General features: G+C 39.5%; 1 protein-coding gene across 1 annotated transcript in view; it reads left to right on the top strand.

Moving 5' to 3' along the window:
* The window catches only part of LOC143282860 (acetyl-CoA carboxylase-like), an 80,072-nt gene that overhangs the window by 13,740 nt on the left and 49,807 nt on the right, over positions 1-16,525 (top strand). The window contains 15 exon segments of the mRNA XM_076588715.1: positions 679-998; positions 1,843-2,052; positions 4,178-4,351; positions 4,514-4,675; positions 5,882-6,045; positions 7,089-7,266; positions 7,268-7,344; positions 8,356-8,437; positions 9,385-9,455; positions 10,046-10,186; positions 11,252-11,380; positions 12,189-12,279; positions 13,564-13,779; positions 14,733-14,852; positions 15,281-15,470. Of these exon segments, the coding sequence (XP_076444830.1) occupies positions 679-998; positions 1,843-2,052; positions 4,178-4,351; positions 4,514-4,675; positions 5,882-6,045; positions 7,089-7,266; positions 7,268-7,344; positions 8,356-8,437; positions 9,385-9,455; positions 10,046-10,186; positions 11,252-11,380; positions 12,189-12,279; positions 13,564-13,779; positions 14,733-14,852; positions 15,281-15,470 (2,325 nt within the window).

Below are 16,525 nucleotides of genomic sequence, written 5' to 3'. Positions count from 1 at the left end.
TGCATTAATGTCATTGATTGTAATATTCAAAACAGCTTTCAGCAGAGGATTAGAATATTCACTGATGACTTTTTGTTCAGCTTTATGCAAGTGTGCATTATTGTCGTAAGATGTAATAATTTTCTAAAATGGCTTTCCCTGGAGGATATAGACTATTCAAAGACTGTAGAATATTCACTGATGACTTTTTGTTGAGCTTTATGTAAGTATGCGTTATTGTCATAAGATGTAATAATTTTCTAAACTGGCTTTCACAGGAGGATATAGACAAATCAAAGACTGTACTGTTACCATGCATTAGGTTGTATGAAGCAATATTCAAAACTGGCTTTCACCAGAGAATATAGAATATTCACTGATGACTTTTTGTTCAGCTTTATGTAACTATGTGTTATTGTCATAAAATATCAAAACTGGCTTTCACTGGAGGATGCAGACTGTTCAAAGACTGTGTTGTAACTATGCATTAAGTGGTATGATGCAATATTCAAAACAGGCTTTTACCAGAGGATACAGACTATTCTTCTTCTTCGTTCTTGGGCTGCAATGCCCATGTTCACTTGCATGTACACGAGTGGGCTTTTATGTGTATGACCATTTTTACCCCGCCATGTAGGCAGCCATACTCCATTTTCGGGGGTTACACAGACTATTCAAAGACTGCATTGTCCACAACAGGTCCACCAGAGGGTGCCATGTGGTCGCTGGGGGACAAAATAGCCTCCTCCATCGTGGCTCAAACAGCAGGAGTTCCCACACTGCCATGGAGTGGGTCGGGGCTGACGCTGAACTGTTCAGAGCGTGACCTGATTGCTGGCAAGCCTGTGGTGGTACCCAGTGACCTATATCGACGCGGCTGTGCGGCCGATGCAGATGAAGGATTGAAGGCAGCACAGAAGATAGGATTTCCTGTCATGATCAAAGCATCAGAGGGAGGTGGTGGGAAGGGCATCCGTAAAGTGGACCATGCCAATGACTTCAGCATTCTGTTTCGGCAGGTATGTTTTTGTTTTGTTTTTTTTTGGATAGAATCAGACAACTTGATTTACAAAAAATTCCCCCCACCCCCCTCCCAAAAAACAACAACAACAAACCACACACACACAAAAAAACTACAACAAAAAACAACCAACCAAAACAATACCAACCACAACAAAAGAAAACACCAACAAAAAAACAACAACTGAAAAATGCAACAGCAGTTGATTAAAAGAAAATCATATGTATTTATTTCGAATATATTTATTGTTGTAGAGAATGGCCTGTTGGTGATTACATTCTTTCAAGCTTCTCCAACTCGTGAACAGTGGTTGTTTGTAGAGGATTCTGTGCGCTAAAGATAAAATTTCTACATTAGTGAAGATGTTTTTTTTTGCATGCAGGCTTTCAAAACCCACAGGCATGGTTTATCTTATGTTCTTAAACTGCATGTGTGTGTGTGTGTGTGTGTGTGTGTGTGTGTGTGTGTTTGTACATGTCTGTGTGTTACATCTGTTTGCTTATCTATTTATTTATTCATTATTATCATTGTCATTGTTATTCATATGTTTTTCTACATTTTGTTTCTTTATCTGTTTGCTTATTTGTCTTATTTTATTCAAATTTTATTATCTTTCTTTCTTTCTTTTTTTCAAATTCATATAGTCATTGATTTAATGACTTATCCATTTATTTGTTTATGTATTATATTTCACTTTTTTTTCTCCCCTCAAGGCCTGACTAAGTGTGTTGGGTTACGCTGCTGGTCAGGCACCTGACTAGGTGATGTGGTGTAGTGTATGTGTATTTTTCCAAACACAGCACTGCATTTAACAGTATCACATTGACGTTGCCTGAAAACAGGTTCAGCAGGAAGTGCCAGGCTCCCCCATCTTCATCATGAAGCTGGCTTCAGCTGCCCGCCACCTGGAGGTTCAGCTGTTGGCAGACAAGTACGGCAGCGCCATCTCTCTGTTTGGGCGTGACTGCTCCATTCAGCGTCGTCACCAGAAGATCATTGAGGAGGCCCCGGCTTTCATCGCTAAACCTGAGGTTTTTGAGAAGATGGAAAAGGTAATGGACTTGTGTACACAAGTGATCTAGAAAAAAAGGTTTTAAGTAAGATACACTGCAAGTGTGATGTTAGGAAAAAAAAGGTTTTAAGATACACCGATAACAGTCCTTACTTTGTACTAACATGTCTTTATTTATTTCTTATATGTATTATTTGTTTATTTTTGGAACTTTTATGGTTGCTGTTGTCTTTACAAGGTGATCAACTACAAGCTTTCTTTTCCAGTAATGCAGAAGTGGTATACTCATACTCATTATTATTATGACATTATAATGCCACCACTCGCTTTCGCCTTACCCTAGATACCATTACTGTAATAGTTGACACAATTGATGCTGTTGCTATGTTACAACTGGTCCAGGCTATTTACTATTAATGTCATCTTAAATCACCATGATTACTACAATCATTAAGGTGTAAACATTGATTGATTGAATGATTGGACAAATCTTCTTTTTTTTGTTGTTGTTGTTGTTACAGATTAGTTTTGCCTTGCTATAGTCTGTTTTGTTTTATTTTGTCTTATCTCTCTCTCTGTAGTGGAAGATGCTACTCTTCGTTGTATATTGTTTGTTTCATACTGTTCTCTGTATTGTATACATGTTTTTGGAAAATTAAAAAAAAGTTAAAAAAAAGAGAAAAAAGTAAGATACACCGCAAGTGTGATCTAGAAAAAAAAGGTTTTAAGTAAGATACACCGCAAGTGTGATCTAGAAAAAAGGGTTTTTAAGTAAGATACACCGCAGGTGTGATCAAGAAAAAAAGGTTTTTAAGTAAGATACACCGCAAGTGTGATGTTAGAAAAAAGGTTAGAATTTAGATACACTGCAAGGGTGATGTTAGAAAAAAGGTTAGAATTTAGATACACTGCAAGTGTGATGTTAGAAAAAAGGTTAGAATTTAGATACACTGCAAGGGTGATGTTAGAAAAAAGGTTAGAAGTTAGATACACTGCAAGTGTGATGTTAGAAAAAAGGTTAGAAGTTAGATACACTGCAAGTGTTATGTTAGAAAAAAGGTTAGAAGTTAGATACACTGCAAATGTGATGTTAGAAAAAAGGTTAGAAATTTAATGCACTGCAAGTGTGATGTTAGAAAAAAGGTTATAATTAAGATACACTGCTTCTTTGTTTTTGAATCACATGGGTATGCAAAGTGAGTTGTGTAATAACGCTCTGTGTGTGTGTGTGTGTGTGTGTGTGTGTGTGTGTGTGTATGTGTGTGCATGTGTGTGAGCATGCATGCATGCATGCATGTGTATGAGAGTGTGTGTGCATGTGAGTATGCATGTGTATGCACTCCTATTGTTTAAAGAAGTAGTATTGTGTAGGATAATATTTGTTTAATATCATTGAATTTGGACGTGATAACAGTTCCTCTCGAGTGTTAATACAAGATATCTGCCATAGATTAATTCCAAATTGTCCTTTAGGCTTATAATATATATATATATATATATATATATATATATATATATATATTAGTCAGTTCATATCAGTTTCATATCAGATATGGTGAATGCAGGATGCAAGATAAGCACAAACAGAAAATGTCTCAGAATATCAGTGAAGCGATATGTTCTGAATCTTTTTCTTTTCATTTGCTCTCATGTGTGTCTTCTTTGGTTCTGTTCTGCAATGGGATGGCGGTGGAGGGTGGGGCATTTGGGAACTAGGGAAGTTGATTGTAGGAGTGTATGTGTTTTCATTGTGTTTTGATTTATTTCATTGTTAACAATATATTGTCCCTCAGGGTGAGGGCTGGATGTATATATATATATATAAAAAAGCGTGTTCTTTGCTTATCTATTACCCTTGTTGATGAAGAATTTGTCTTATCTTTGATGCTCATGCTCTTAATCTGTGTGTGTGTGTGTGTGTGGTGGGGGAGGTGTGTGTGTGTGTGAGTGTGTACATGCTCTTGCACTTACATGTATATGTATGTGTGTATAAAGTCCTATTGTATTTGTGTTTGTATGATTTCCAATTCATGTTCCTTTCCTTGATGTACTATCCCTGCCTCCTAATATTCCTAGTGATTCCGGTACACTTGTTATGAAAGACATTCTGTTCTGTTCTATTCTGTTCTGTTCTATTCTATTCTATTCTGTTCAATGGGTTGTAGGCAGCAGTGAAACTAGCCAAGATGGTGGGGTATGTGAGTGCTGGTACTGTGGAGTACCTGTACAATGCTGAGGAGGACGTGTTCCACTTTCTGGAGCTGAACCCAAGGCTACAGGTGGAACACCCCTGCACTGAGATGGTGGCTGACATCAACCTACCTGCTGCACAGCTACAGGTAATGCTTATCTTCTGTGTGTATGTGTGTGTGCGTGCATGCAGAAACAAGCAACAGCAAAAAAGCAACAACAACATTGAAAAACCCAAATGATATTGAGAAATGCACAATATACTAAAGTCTGTTGATTTTTTCTTGTGTTGTGTGTACACATATAATCAGGTGGCGATGGGTCTCCCACTGCATCGAATCAAAGATATCCGCCTGTTGTATGGAGAAGATCCATGGGGTGATTCGGTGATCCACTTTGACTCTCCCCACGTGAAACCCCAGCCCAAAGGGCATGTGATAGCTGCCAGAATCACCAGTGAGAACCCTGAAGAGGTAATGTACACCTCATTGTGCTTGCTTGAAAGAGTGTGTGAGTGCATGTGTTGATTGGAGCACATTTTTGTGTATGTTAGTTTGTGTGTATTTGCTTACTTGTGGAATGATGGTGGTGTTACTTAGCTTTCATTTGCTGTGTTTTCTTATAATGTGGTCCACCTTTTACTGTTCTGCTTGTATATCACTCTTAATTTCTCTGAGATAAAGTGATCCTGATTCTGATCTGATGTATAAATTTTGTGGTCAGAACAGTATTATATTTGTGGACGGAACAACTATTTTATTTATAGATTGGATCACTGATATACCTGTGAATGCAGCGCATTTAGACCCACAGAAGATGCCTTGTAGAAAATGAATATGCTACATACTTCAGTTTTTATTTTCAGTATATCCAGGTTAACTGACTGGAAGTCCAGGTGAACCATGCATATTTCTGTTTCACAGTCCCAATTTCTGGATCACTCCTCTCTCCTGTAGCATATAGAGTCGATCAAGGTCTGACCAGTATGTTGGTATGCTACATACTATAGTTTTTATATTTAGATAATGTACAGGTTAACTCACTAGAAGTCTAGGTGAACCATGCATATTTTTGTTTCACAGTCCTATTTTCTGGCATCATGCCTGTCTTCTGTAGCATATGGTGTCTCTCAAGGCCTGACCAGTATGTTGGGTGTTTGCATATCTTGGGCACCTGCCTTTTTTTATATGCTGGTGTCCTGTGGCATATATGGATCTGCATGATTCTTCTTCTCCTTCGTTCTTGGGCTGCAACTCCCATGTTCACTCGTATGTACACGAGCGGGCTTTTACGTGTATGACCATTTTTACCGCACCATGTAGGCACCATACTCCATTTTTGGGGGTGTGCATGCTGGGTATGTTCTTGTTTCCATAACCCACCGAACACTGACATAGATTACAGGATCTTTCATGTCTGTATTTGATCTTCTGCTTTGCGTATACACATGAAGGGGGTTCAGGCACAAGCAGGTCTGCGCATAAGTTGACCTGGGAGATCAGAAAAATCTCCACTGTTTATCCTCCAGGCGCCGTTACTGAGATTCGAACCCGGGACCATCAGATTGAAAGTCCAATGCTTCAACCACTCGGCTATTGCGCCGGCTGATCTGCATGCTTCAGCATCTTGAAACTGAAACTGAAACTCATGTTCTTCGTGTTCCTGTGTGTGTTGCTCAGGGCTTCAAACCCAGCTCTGGCACTGTATCTGAGCTGAACTTCCGCAGCAGCAAGAATGTGTGGGGCTACTTCAGTGTGGCGGCCTCTGGTGGTCTGCATGAGTTTGCTGACTCGCAGTTCGGTCACTGCTTCTCATGGGGAGAGGACAGAGAGGATGCTAGAGAGTGAGTGTGTGTGTGTGTGTGCTTGTGTGCGTGTGTGTGTGTGTGTGTGTGTGTGTGTGTGTGTCACTGTGTGTGTGTGTGTGTGTGTGTGTGTGTGTGTGTGTGTGTGTGTGTGGATGTAGATGTGGATAGTGAGTGAGTGAGTGTGTGTGTGTGTCACTGTGTGTCACTGTGTGTGTGTGTGTGTGTGTGTGGATGTAGATGCGGATGTAGATGTGGGTACGTGTGTGTTCTGGTTGTGCTTGCGTGAGATTTCAGGCAATCTTGTGTCTATATCTGTGTGTGCATGTGCATGTGCTTATTGACTGCATGTCTATGTACTTTCATGAAATTTACTATTTCCTGTCAAACAATGGATGGAGCACTTAAGTCCTGTGGAGTTGTATTTCTTTCTGTTTGTAATAGCCCATGAGTATTGTCAAGAAGGCCATAGTTTATTTTGCTATCAAAGTTTAACCTGCTCAGAAATCAACACCAAGACAAACATGAATAAAATTTCAGGGATTGGTTCATGAACTGACATGGCAGACAAATGAATTCTTGACAGGTAGACCAGTAGACCAACCAAATGACAGGAATGGAACCCGGAAATTCCAAACTGATCTAGACCAACCAGACTGATTGATGTGAGAGAGGTATCAGATTACAAGACTTTTTTTTCCACATAATTTGTCATAGTTTTGATATGATATGCCCTCCACCCCCTTTTTTTAATTATCATTATTATTTCTATTTATAGAACTGGTCTCTGCTCATTTTAAAAATACTGAGTGATCTTGGCACATATCTTATATTCATTCATTTTTCTTTGTTTTTAATCTCAGTTTTGATTTAAGAAGCTATAGCTGTGTTGTACATCAAACAGTTTGTTAGCTGAAGAAACTGCAGCTCTGCTGTAATTTCATCACAGCACTGAAAATAAAATATGTTGAATTCTTTGTCTGACAAAAAAGTTTACAGAAAATGATGAAATAGAGTCAGTCAAGGCAATACTCCGCAGAAAATTGTCAAAGTTTGTCTCCTCCCTTTCAATTGGCCCCAAGAAACCTAGTGGTGGCCTTGAAAGAGCTGTCCATCCGGAGTGACTTTGGGACGACGGTGGAGTACCTGATCAAGCTGCTGGAGACAGAGGAGTACCAGACCAACACCATCACAACGGGCTGGCTGGACCGCCTGATCGCTGAGAAGGTGAAGGCCAAGCGGCCAGACACCATGCTGGCCTATCATGTGTGGGGCCCTGCACATTTCTGAAGACCAGATCTTCACCTGCTTCTCCGACTTCACCACCTCACTGGAAAGGTGTTGCGCTGCTTATTCATTTATTTCTAGTTGGGAAGTAGGCCTGTGTCATTGAAATTTCTTTCTTATTGTTTTTGTTAGTTCTACTTTTTTTTCCACTTCCTGCAGGAAGGGTTTTTGTGTTTTTTCTTTCTTTTTTGTTTGTTTGTTTGTTTCTTGTTGTTTTTCAAAATAGGGTCATCATCATTCATTCTTGAATGTGTACAACTACAACAAAATTGTGATTGAGGCAGATGTGCATAAGATATATCAAGGGAAGGGAAAAGAAAGAAACAATATTGGAAGAAATATATGTAAACATTATTTTTTGTTACATTTTACTTGTTTCTTTTTTTCATGTTCTTTGACTGTTGGTTGCAGTTTATCTAGTAATTTGATAATAATCAATGATAATAATTGATATTTATATTAGTGCTGAATCTTGTGCAGAGACAAATCAAAGCGCTTACACACCAGTCATTTACATGCATGCATAATATATGAAAACATGTAAATACCAAGGTTGAAAAACTAGAGACAAGGAAGAGACAGTTGCGTTTACTACATTGTTGTTGTAAACAACTTGAGTTCTTCACCAAAAACTAGTTGACCTTGGGCATGTGAATGAAACTTCTCATCTTAATTCATCACAAAGCAGTTATCAAACAACCTGTTTAGGGTGTGAGTTAATTCATACTTTGTTTTTTTAGTTGTTTATTAAAATTTTTATCTTGATTTGAATAATTGTCATTTTGCAGTACTTATGGATTGCATTCCTGTTTCACTAACTATTGTATTAATTTGAATACAGTACATACAACTTATTATTTATCATCATTGTTATACTGAGACTCTATTTTATTATTATGCTATGCCTGTATGTATGTATGTCAAATGTTTTGTTTTTGTGTGTTTGTTTGATTTTGTTATTTTCTTTATCATTATCATTATTCTGAGACTGTATTTTATCATCATGCCATGTCTGTATGTATGTTCATAAAATTTGTTTGTTTGTTGGGTTTTTTTTTCTAGGGGTCAGATCTTGCCTTCCTACTCCTTGAAGAATGTGGCAGACATCCAGCTGATCTATGAAGGGATCAAGTACACACTGCAGGTAATTTTTCATGAAGTGGTTTCTGGTAGCAGTCACTGGAACTCATTTTATAGCCATTATTGGGAAGAAAAAGACAGTGGAAATGGATGCCGGCAGACTTATAAACCATGTTAATTTGTGAAGCAGGTACAAATTTCGTAATGGACGTCATTTCTTGATTAAGAATTGCTAAAGCAGTGGACTTCTCCAAACTTTACCAAATGTCTTGAATCGTGGATGAAGAGAAGTCAAATTTGTTCATTATTGTCATTGTTGTTGTGATTATTATCATCATCATCGTCATCATCTTCATCATCTTTTTATTCATCATCATAGCTGGTTATCATTGTCATCACTAACATAATCATTAAAACTGTTACTGTTGACATATCATCATCATCACTAACATAATCATTAAAACTGTTACTGTTGTCATATCATCATCATCACTAACATAATCATTAAAACTGTTACTGTTGTCATATCATCATCATCAGTATCATCACAAGAAGGAAATGAAGAAACCAAACACAGAATATTAACTGGAGAGAAATTGTTGCACATACTTCACACAACACACAGATGTGGTTATCAGCACATGTCACTGGGAGAAGACAAAAAGACATTCCATAGCCAGCCACTACCAAGAGTTGAGTGTGCCATGGGAAGACTGGAAGCACACAGTCAAGAGTCATCATTTCATGGATGCATCTTTGTGAATGTTGCTCAAATTTCCTCACCAACACCACAGGTGTCTGTATGTCTCAGCCTGGTTGACACCAGGATATATTGTGGGAGTACAGCCTTGTCAATCAGTGCCCAACCTAACTGACCCCCTAGCAGCATCTTCATCACCCCCATCATCAATCATCATCATCAAAATGTAGAAAATGTCCCAAAATCTGCCTCCTTGCCCCCTCCCCCCAAAGAAAGACACTGCATGGTAAAGTGAGTATTTTGCTGTTCAGGTGGTGAAGACTGGACAGACTGGTTACATGCTGTGCATGAACAACTCTACAGTGGACATTGATGCTCACAGGTCAGTAGAACATACACAGACAGGAATGGGTCAGTCTGAAACAGTTTCAAGCACAGTTCCCTGATTTACCCTCTTGTGTCTTGTAGGCAGAAGGAGAGGCAGACAGAAAAAGAGATGGGAAGACAACATCCCAGAATGGACAGGTCTGAGTCTGAGTGAGGCCCTAAGGGAAGCAGAAAACAGAGAAGGATGGAGGAAGGTTGTAGACAGGTTGTCTGTGCTGCCCCATTGGTCATCCAGACAAAGTGACAAGTGAAGTGAAATATCGTAGGTCTGTGTGAAATCATTTGCTGTGTGAGTTTCTTGTTAACACTTTGCTTCTTTTGTTGATCTGCTGACTGTGATGGTGGAACTGGAAATAAGGAATTATGAAAGCAAAAGTGACAGGCACAACAATTAACTGGTTAAAGTGTTGCTTTCTTCTTGTTTGCCTCTTCACAGTGTCAGTAGTCGAGCATGTCTGATGAATGACGTCGTCCTTTCCAAGTCCTGTCTGGAGCCATGGAGTTTGGTGTGCAGTAGGGTAGTTGTCTGATGATGATGATGATGATTATCATTATTATCATTAGTGCCTGACCTTGTGATGACAGACTGAGTGACGGAGGACTGTTGGTGTCAGTGGACGGGATGAGTTACACCACCTACATCAAGGAGCAGATCAGCAACTACCGCATCACCATTGACAACCAGACCTGCACCATGCAGAAAGAGAACGACCCCACCATCCTCAGGTTTGGACCCTGTTTTCTTTGTTATGCTGGCATAGGATCATAGTCTGTTGTGTGTGTGTGTGTGTGTGTGTGTGTGTGTGTCTGTGTCTGTGTGTTTGTGTGTGTTCTCACTGTCCTTTGTTGGATTCTCTTAGAATTTTTATTAATTTTTTGTCTTGAAAGAAATTTAGATTTTAGTTCACAGTCAACTTGATTTAGAAGTAAAATAGCGTCTTCAGTTCGCATGCATGTATAAACAAGATATATAAAGAGAATCAGTTTTGTAGTATCTCCATTATATTATCTCTAAAATCAAATGCTGATATTACACACCTTTAATCTGACAATTATATAAAAAAAAAAAAAAAATCACATAGATCAAAGGAAAGGATAAGGCCCCACCTTCCAATGCCGAGCCCTAGACACAGTAGGTACGAATTCACTTCCTGATTGCCATAAAATGCTATGGGATTTTTAACCATAACTTTAACTCACTCCGGATGAAAGGCCTCGATCGGGGCCTTAGATAGTTTTGAATTTTTGGCGTTATGACGTTATAAGCTAAAAATATCTTAACTGACCTTTCCACTCTCCACTGCGACCAGTAAATGCAGTATGTGTTGCTTTGCTCACGAGCAGGAGAAGTATTTTTGCGGTGACTGGTTCATGTGAACAGTGCGTGTCAGCAATGACATCTGACCCAGTTTCATCTCAGTCACAAGGCAGACAACAGGATTAGATGAAGAGGCCCTATCGTAGCTATATGACATTCTGAATTTAATCTGTTTCAAACTCTTTGTGCTTTCCTGGATTCATTCACAAGTCATCAGTGTGTGCAAATTTCAAACTAGAAATATGGATACTTTCATCATCTCACTGTATGATACCATAAGAAGGGAGGAAGTTTTATATTTTGTCCCCAACTAACTTATGTTACAGATCAGTTTGGAAGTTTTCAGTTCATAAATATATCTAACATTTGTTTTTTGGTGATTTTATTTCTTATCCATACAAATGGATCGACTGTGGGGAAAGTCAGGGGAACTAACTGGCAGTACTAAGTGAGTTAACCTTTTGATGTTTCAGGTCACCGTCAGCAGGCAAGCTGTTGAACTTCACTGTGACGGATGGGGGACATGTCAGTGCAGGGGACGTGTACGCAGAAATTGAAGTGATGAAGATGGTGATGGAACTGCGGGTTTCAGAGGATGGATGGTCAGTAATGGAAAGGCAGTGCTCTGTTTGTATGAGACAGAATTGTACTTTGTGTGTAAGTTAGAATTGTACTTTTCTCTTAAGTCAGTATTGGAATGTTGTCTTTTTCACATATCTGTTCATAAGTCAGAATGTGGTTTTTTTTCTTTTAGCATAATTCGGAAGAAGGGTGCTTCTGTTTACTGTTTTTCTTAACTTGTTTTCAGATATCAAATAGACATACAAAGTATCAGACAGACATACAAAAAAATTGGCAAAAACAAATGTAAACTGTATCTTTCTTGAGCTGTTCTTTCTTGAAACGTAAATTCAGGCAAATTTTAGAACCCATATCTATACTGTTCAAGTGACATGTTAGATATCGAACCCCACCATCATCATGGTATGCTTAACTCTTTCACCACCAAGTTTCTGTGTGAAAACACTCCCCAGCACCAAACAATTAGATAGGATGCTCTGAGTCACGGGCTTAAGTTCATGTCAAAATAACACAATGGACTTGTTCATTTCAAACTGGGTCAGGGACCAAAGGTTTATCGTTCTACTGGTGGGGAAACTGGCTATAGCTGTCAAGCATTGTTACAGTATGTTACAGTATGAAAAATGGTCCTGTTAACATGACCCTTGATGTCAACCAGTCGCCTATGGTGGTGCACTATCTTGTCAGCTAAAGTCGTCTACACATCATGTATAACCCCCTCTAATTTTTCATTTTCTACATGTTAAACCTAAAGAGAAGAACCATGTCAGTGATACTGATGTGTGTGTGTGTGTGTGTTTGTGTGTGTGTGTGTGTGTGTGTGTGCAGCATTCACTTCCGCAAGCGGCCAGGAGCAGTGCTGGACGCAGGTAGCATTGTGGCCACCCTGCAGCTGGATGACCCCACACGGGTACAGCAGGTCAGTCTCTTACATCACATTGTGCCTGAACCCCCCTCGTGTGTATACGCAAGCAGAAGATCAAATATGCATGTTAAAGATCCTGTGATCCATGTCAGCGTTTGGTGGGTTATGGAAACAAGAACATACCCAGCATGCACACCCCAAAAAACGGAGTATGGCTCCCTACATTTCGGGGTCATACACGTGTACACACAAATGCACATACGAGTGAATATATACAAGCTCACGAATGAAGAAGAATCTCACATCTTAGCAGCAGCAGTTGTAGTTGGTAGCACTTGTTGTAGATAGTAGCAGTAGTTGTGGGTAGCAGTAGCAGTAGCAGTAATGGGGAGCAGCTGTATTAACTAGTATGTAGTAGCAGCAGCAGCTGTAGCAGTAGCAGTGGTAAGTTGCACCAACAGCTGCAGCAGCAGTAGTATTAAGTTGCAGTTATATGTAGTGGCAGTAGCACTAGTATTAATAGCAGTAGTAGGCAACAGTAGTAGCTCTAGCATTGCTTGAGGCAGGGCCCAATGAGTTAAGAAGAGCAGTTAGTAAGTTGTTCATTTCAAATTATCACCCTAGTCTTTTCACCAAGTTTCAGGTATATTTTTGTGATCTCTTTCTCTCTCTCTCTCTTATTATTATTATTATTATTTAAAATGGCAGCCATATCAAATATTTATTGTACAACTTGGATGTACATATGAATGAATCCTAGAAAAAACAACAACAGTAACTGCATATGTTAGTGGCATCTACATTTAAAAGTTCTAGTTATTATTTTTCATATATCATTATTGAGAATGGTGACAATATCAAATATTGTATGTTCAAAGTGGATACAACATGGATGTACAAATGAATGCGTTTTAAAAAGAACTTTACTTTAAGTGGCATTCTGTACAAATTGGGTAGAATTGGGATGTACAAATGTACCTGTCATAAATTTTAAACAACTGTAATTGGCATCTGGTACAAATTGAGTATAACTTGCATGTGCCAATGAATGAATCTTAGAGTATGAACAACTGTAAGTGTTATCAGGAACAAACTGGGTACAACGTGGATATACAAAGGAATGGATCTTAGTATAAAAACAACTGTAAGTGGCATAAAAAAAACACACACACCAAAGAACTGTAAGTGGCATCCACATTTAAGATAAAGATCATTCTGTAATTTTTTTTCTTTTTCAGGCCAAAGAATACCAAGATCTTACTTAAAACAAAAACAACAACAACAGCTGTAAATGATAACCACATTTAACGCAAAGAGCATGATTTCTCTCTGTGTCAGGCCAAAGAGTATCAGGATCGCCTGCCTCCCACACAGAACCCCATGACCCATGGGGAGCGACTCCACCAGATGTTCCAGCACGCCCGGGCGGAGCTGGACAACATCATGAGCGGCTACATCCTCCCCGAACCGTTCTTCTCCGCCAAGGCCTCGGCCAGCGTCCAGAAACTGATGACCTGTCTGAAGGACCCCAGTCTGCCCCTGCTGGAACTGCAGGTGGGTGTGTGGGGGAGGGGGGGCAGTGTGCTGTGGTGGTTGTGGTGACATGGGTTGTATGTGTGTGTGTGTGTGTGTGAGTGGGGGGTGGGTGGGGGATTAGGGAGGGGTGTGAAGTGGGTTGTGTGTGTGTGTGGGGGAGGCGGGGTGGGAGTTGGGGGGGCGAGGGAATGTAGGGGAGGCGGGGTGGGGGGGAGTTTTGTGTGTGTGTATGTGTCTCTGCCTGTGTTTGTGCCTGTGACTGTCTGCTTTTCTGGTCTCTGTGTGTGTCTGTGTCTGTGTCTGTGTCTGTGTGTTCTGTGTCATTCTTTTTTGCTTTCATTATTATAATTCTCCATTTCTTGTGAAACACACAGCGACATGATATTCAGTTTACATCATTAGTAATAACTGTTATTAGTAATAATCATCTTTATTGTTATTATATCTATTATAGTTATTATCATTGTCATTATTATATTATTATTGTTATATCATCATTATTATTGTAAAAAAAAAAAAAGATGACAATGATAATATGATGATGATCATCATCATACAAGAAGATAAAGACATGTCTTAATGGGTAGTTGTTGTTTTTTTTTAATGCAAAAACATGTATGTGCCTTCGTACTGATTTTAAAAATTTCTCATGTAAAGAATTCCAACAAGAGTACCATAATACCTGACTTACATATTTATCATACCTGTTTATTTATTCATTCGCTTATTGTTTATAATGTCACCTTTTTTTTATCAGCAAACATTTCAACAATTTGTTTTTTGAGATAATAAAGTATACATGTATCTCATGATAATTTTTTTTTCTGTTTTTTTTTTCTCTTTCACCATACAGCACCTTAACAAATAATCCCTGTCACTATACATGTACCACAAAACAGCAGCATAATCTTTTTCTGATCTCATGATGAATTGTTTTTGTATCTTGTATAAGGTACCTGTGCTGTTTGCAGGAGCTGATATCACAGTGTCGTGGGCGAGTTCCGCAACAGGTGGAAAGGTCCATCAGGAAACTGATGTCATCCTACTCGTCCAACATCACCTCTGTTCTCTGCCAGTTCCCTAGCCAGCAGGTATGTGTGTGTGGGGTGGGGGGGGAGGGGGCTGGGGGTGGTTATAGGAGTGTGTGTGTGCGTGTGTGTGTGGGGGTGGTTGTAGATGTGTGCATGTGCATGTGCATGTATGTGTGTGTGTGTTTGTGTGCGCATGTACATGTGTGTGTGTGTGTGTGTGTGCATGTCATGCAGAATGTTATGCTTAGAGTATTGCCCACAGAATCTGCAATGCTGAACATTTAAAAGATAAAATCATGTTTGTTTATCAGAGATTTCCTTTATCAAACGTTGAATCTGAATGCTTTTCTTTTTTCCTGTTGTTGTTCTCAGTTTACTCTTGAATCACTCTTAAAGTACAGCCTTAGTGTATTGATATTCATATTACAGTTTCTTTTCAATCTTTTTTTTATATTTTATAATAATTGCCGTTCAATAAATGTTTTCAGATTGCCAGCGTGATCGACAACTACGCAGCAACGTTGCAGAAACGTACGGAGAGAGACGGGTTTTTCCTGGCGACCCAGGGCATTGTTCAGCTGGTGCAGCGATACCGCGGGGGGATCCGGGGACACATGAAGCTGGTGGTGCAGGACCTGCTGCGACAGTACCTGCACGTTGAGCTTCAGTTTCAGCATGGTGAGATATCAATAATTATATAAAAAAAAGAGTTAAAGGTTCCTTAGCCTTTACAGCTGATATCAGCATGGTGAGACAAAGATGATTAAAAAAAAAAGGTTAACTCACTCCGGATGAATAGTTTTCTCCCTTGCTTTCCCCTGCAGACGACCCATTTGTTTGGGTTAGGAAAAAAATCACAAAAATACAAAACACAAAGTAACTGAATGAAACTCCCTGTACTTGACCCACTGACCTCTCTTCTAACATTGTGTGTATGCCCACCCCCCTCCCTCTCTTCACAGCCCTCAGAAGCTGAGTCACTGTCAGTACCTTTTTACTGGTAGCTTTCTTCACTGCAGATACTTTATTCAATGTCTTCATCATCCTCGTCGATGTAAAAAGCTGCTGTCGTGATTGAGTTTGCTCCAAAAATTTCTACTTGAATTGCCTGCGACGCCATTTTCGATACGTATGCAGATTAGCTTGTCATGTGGGGTACCAAGGTCAACGGCTGGCCAGCGAGTGTATTGTCATGGAAACCTTACAAAGAAACTTTCCATTCGACCCTTGACGCGTTCGCAATGCCCGGTGTAGCTGCAATTTTATCCTACCCCATGAGGAAAACGTGGACAAATTTTAAATTGTAAACTGCTGTAGCGTTCTGTTGTCTGGAATGCTACCTTACGTCAGGAAGGCTATAGCGTTCCATCCTCTGGAGTGAGTTAAAAGTCCCATAGCCTTTGACGGCTGATATCAGCATGGTGAGACAAAGATAGTTATATTTAAAAAAAGTTAAAAGTACCACAACCTTTTACGGCTATCATGGTAATGAATTCATATCCACTGTGTCTGTGGCTTGGCATTGGAAGGTTGGCCCATTCCTCTCCTTCTGTAGCCTTTTATGGCTATCAGGGTAGCTAATTCATATCCACTTTGTCTATGGCTTGACGTTGGAAGGTGCCCATTTCATCTTCCTCTGCTGTTTTAACCTTCCCTCAACTGAATTCAGGCAACCATTCACACTAAGGTGGAGTGAGGAAAAATTTGAAAAACCTTCTAAAAATGTAATGAAG

Source organism: Babylonia areolata, chromosome 6 (genome assembly GCF_041734735.1).
Source record: "Babylonia areolata isolate BAREFJ2019XMU chromosome 6, ASM4173473v1, whole genome shotgun sequence".
Taxonomy (NCBI): domain Eukaryota; kingdom Metazoa; phylum Mollusca; class Gastropoda; order Neogastropoda; family Buccinidae; genus Babylonia; species Babylonia areolata.
The sequence above is the reverse complement of the archived record's forward strand: the minus strand, read 5'-3'. Positions and strand labels throughout refer to the sequence as shown.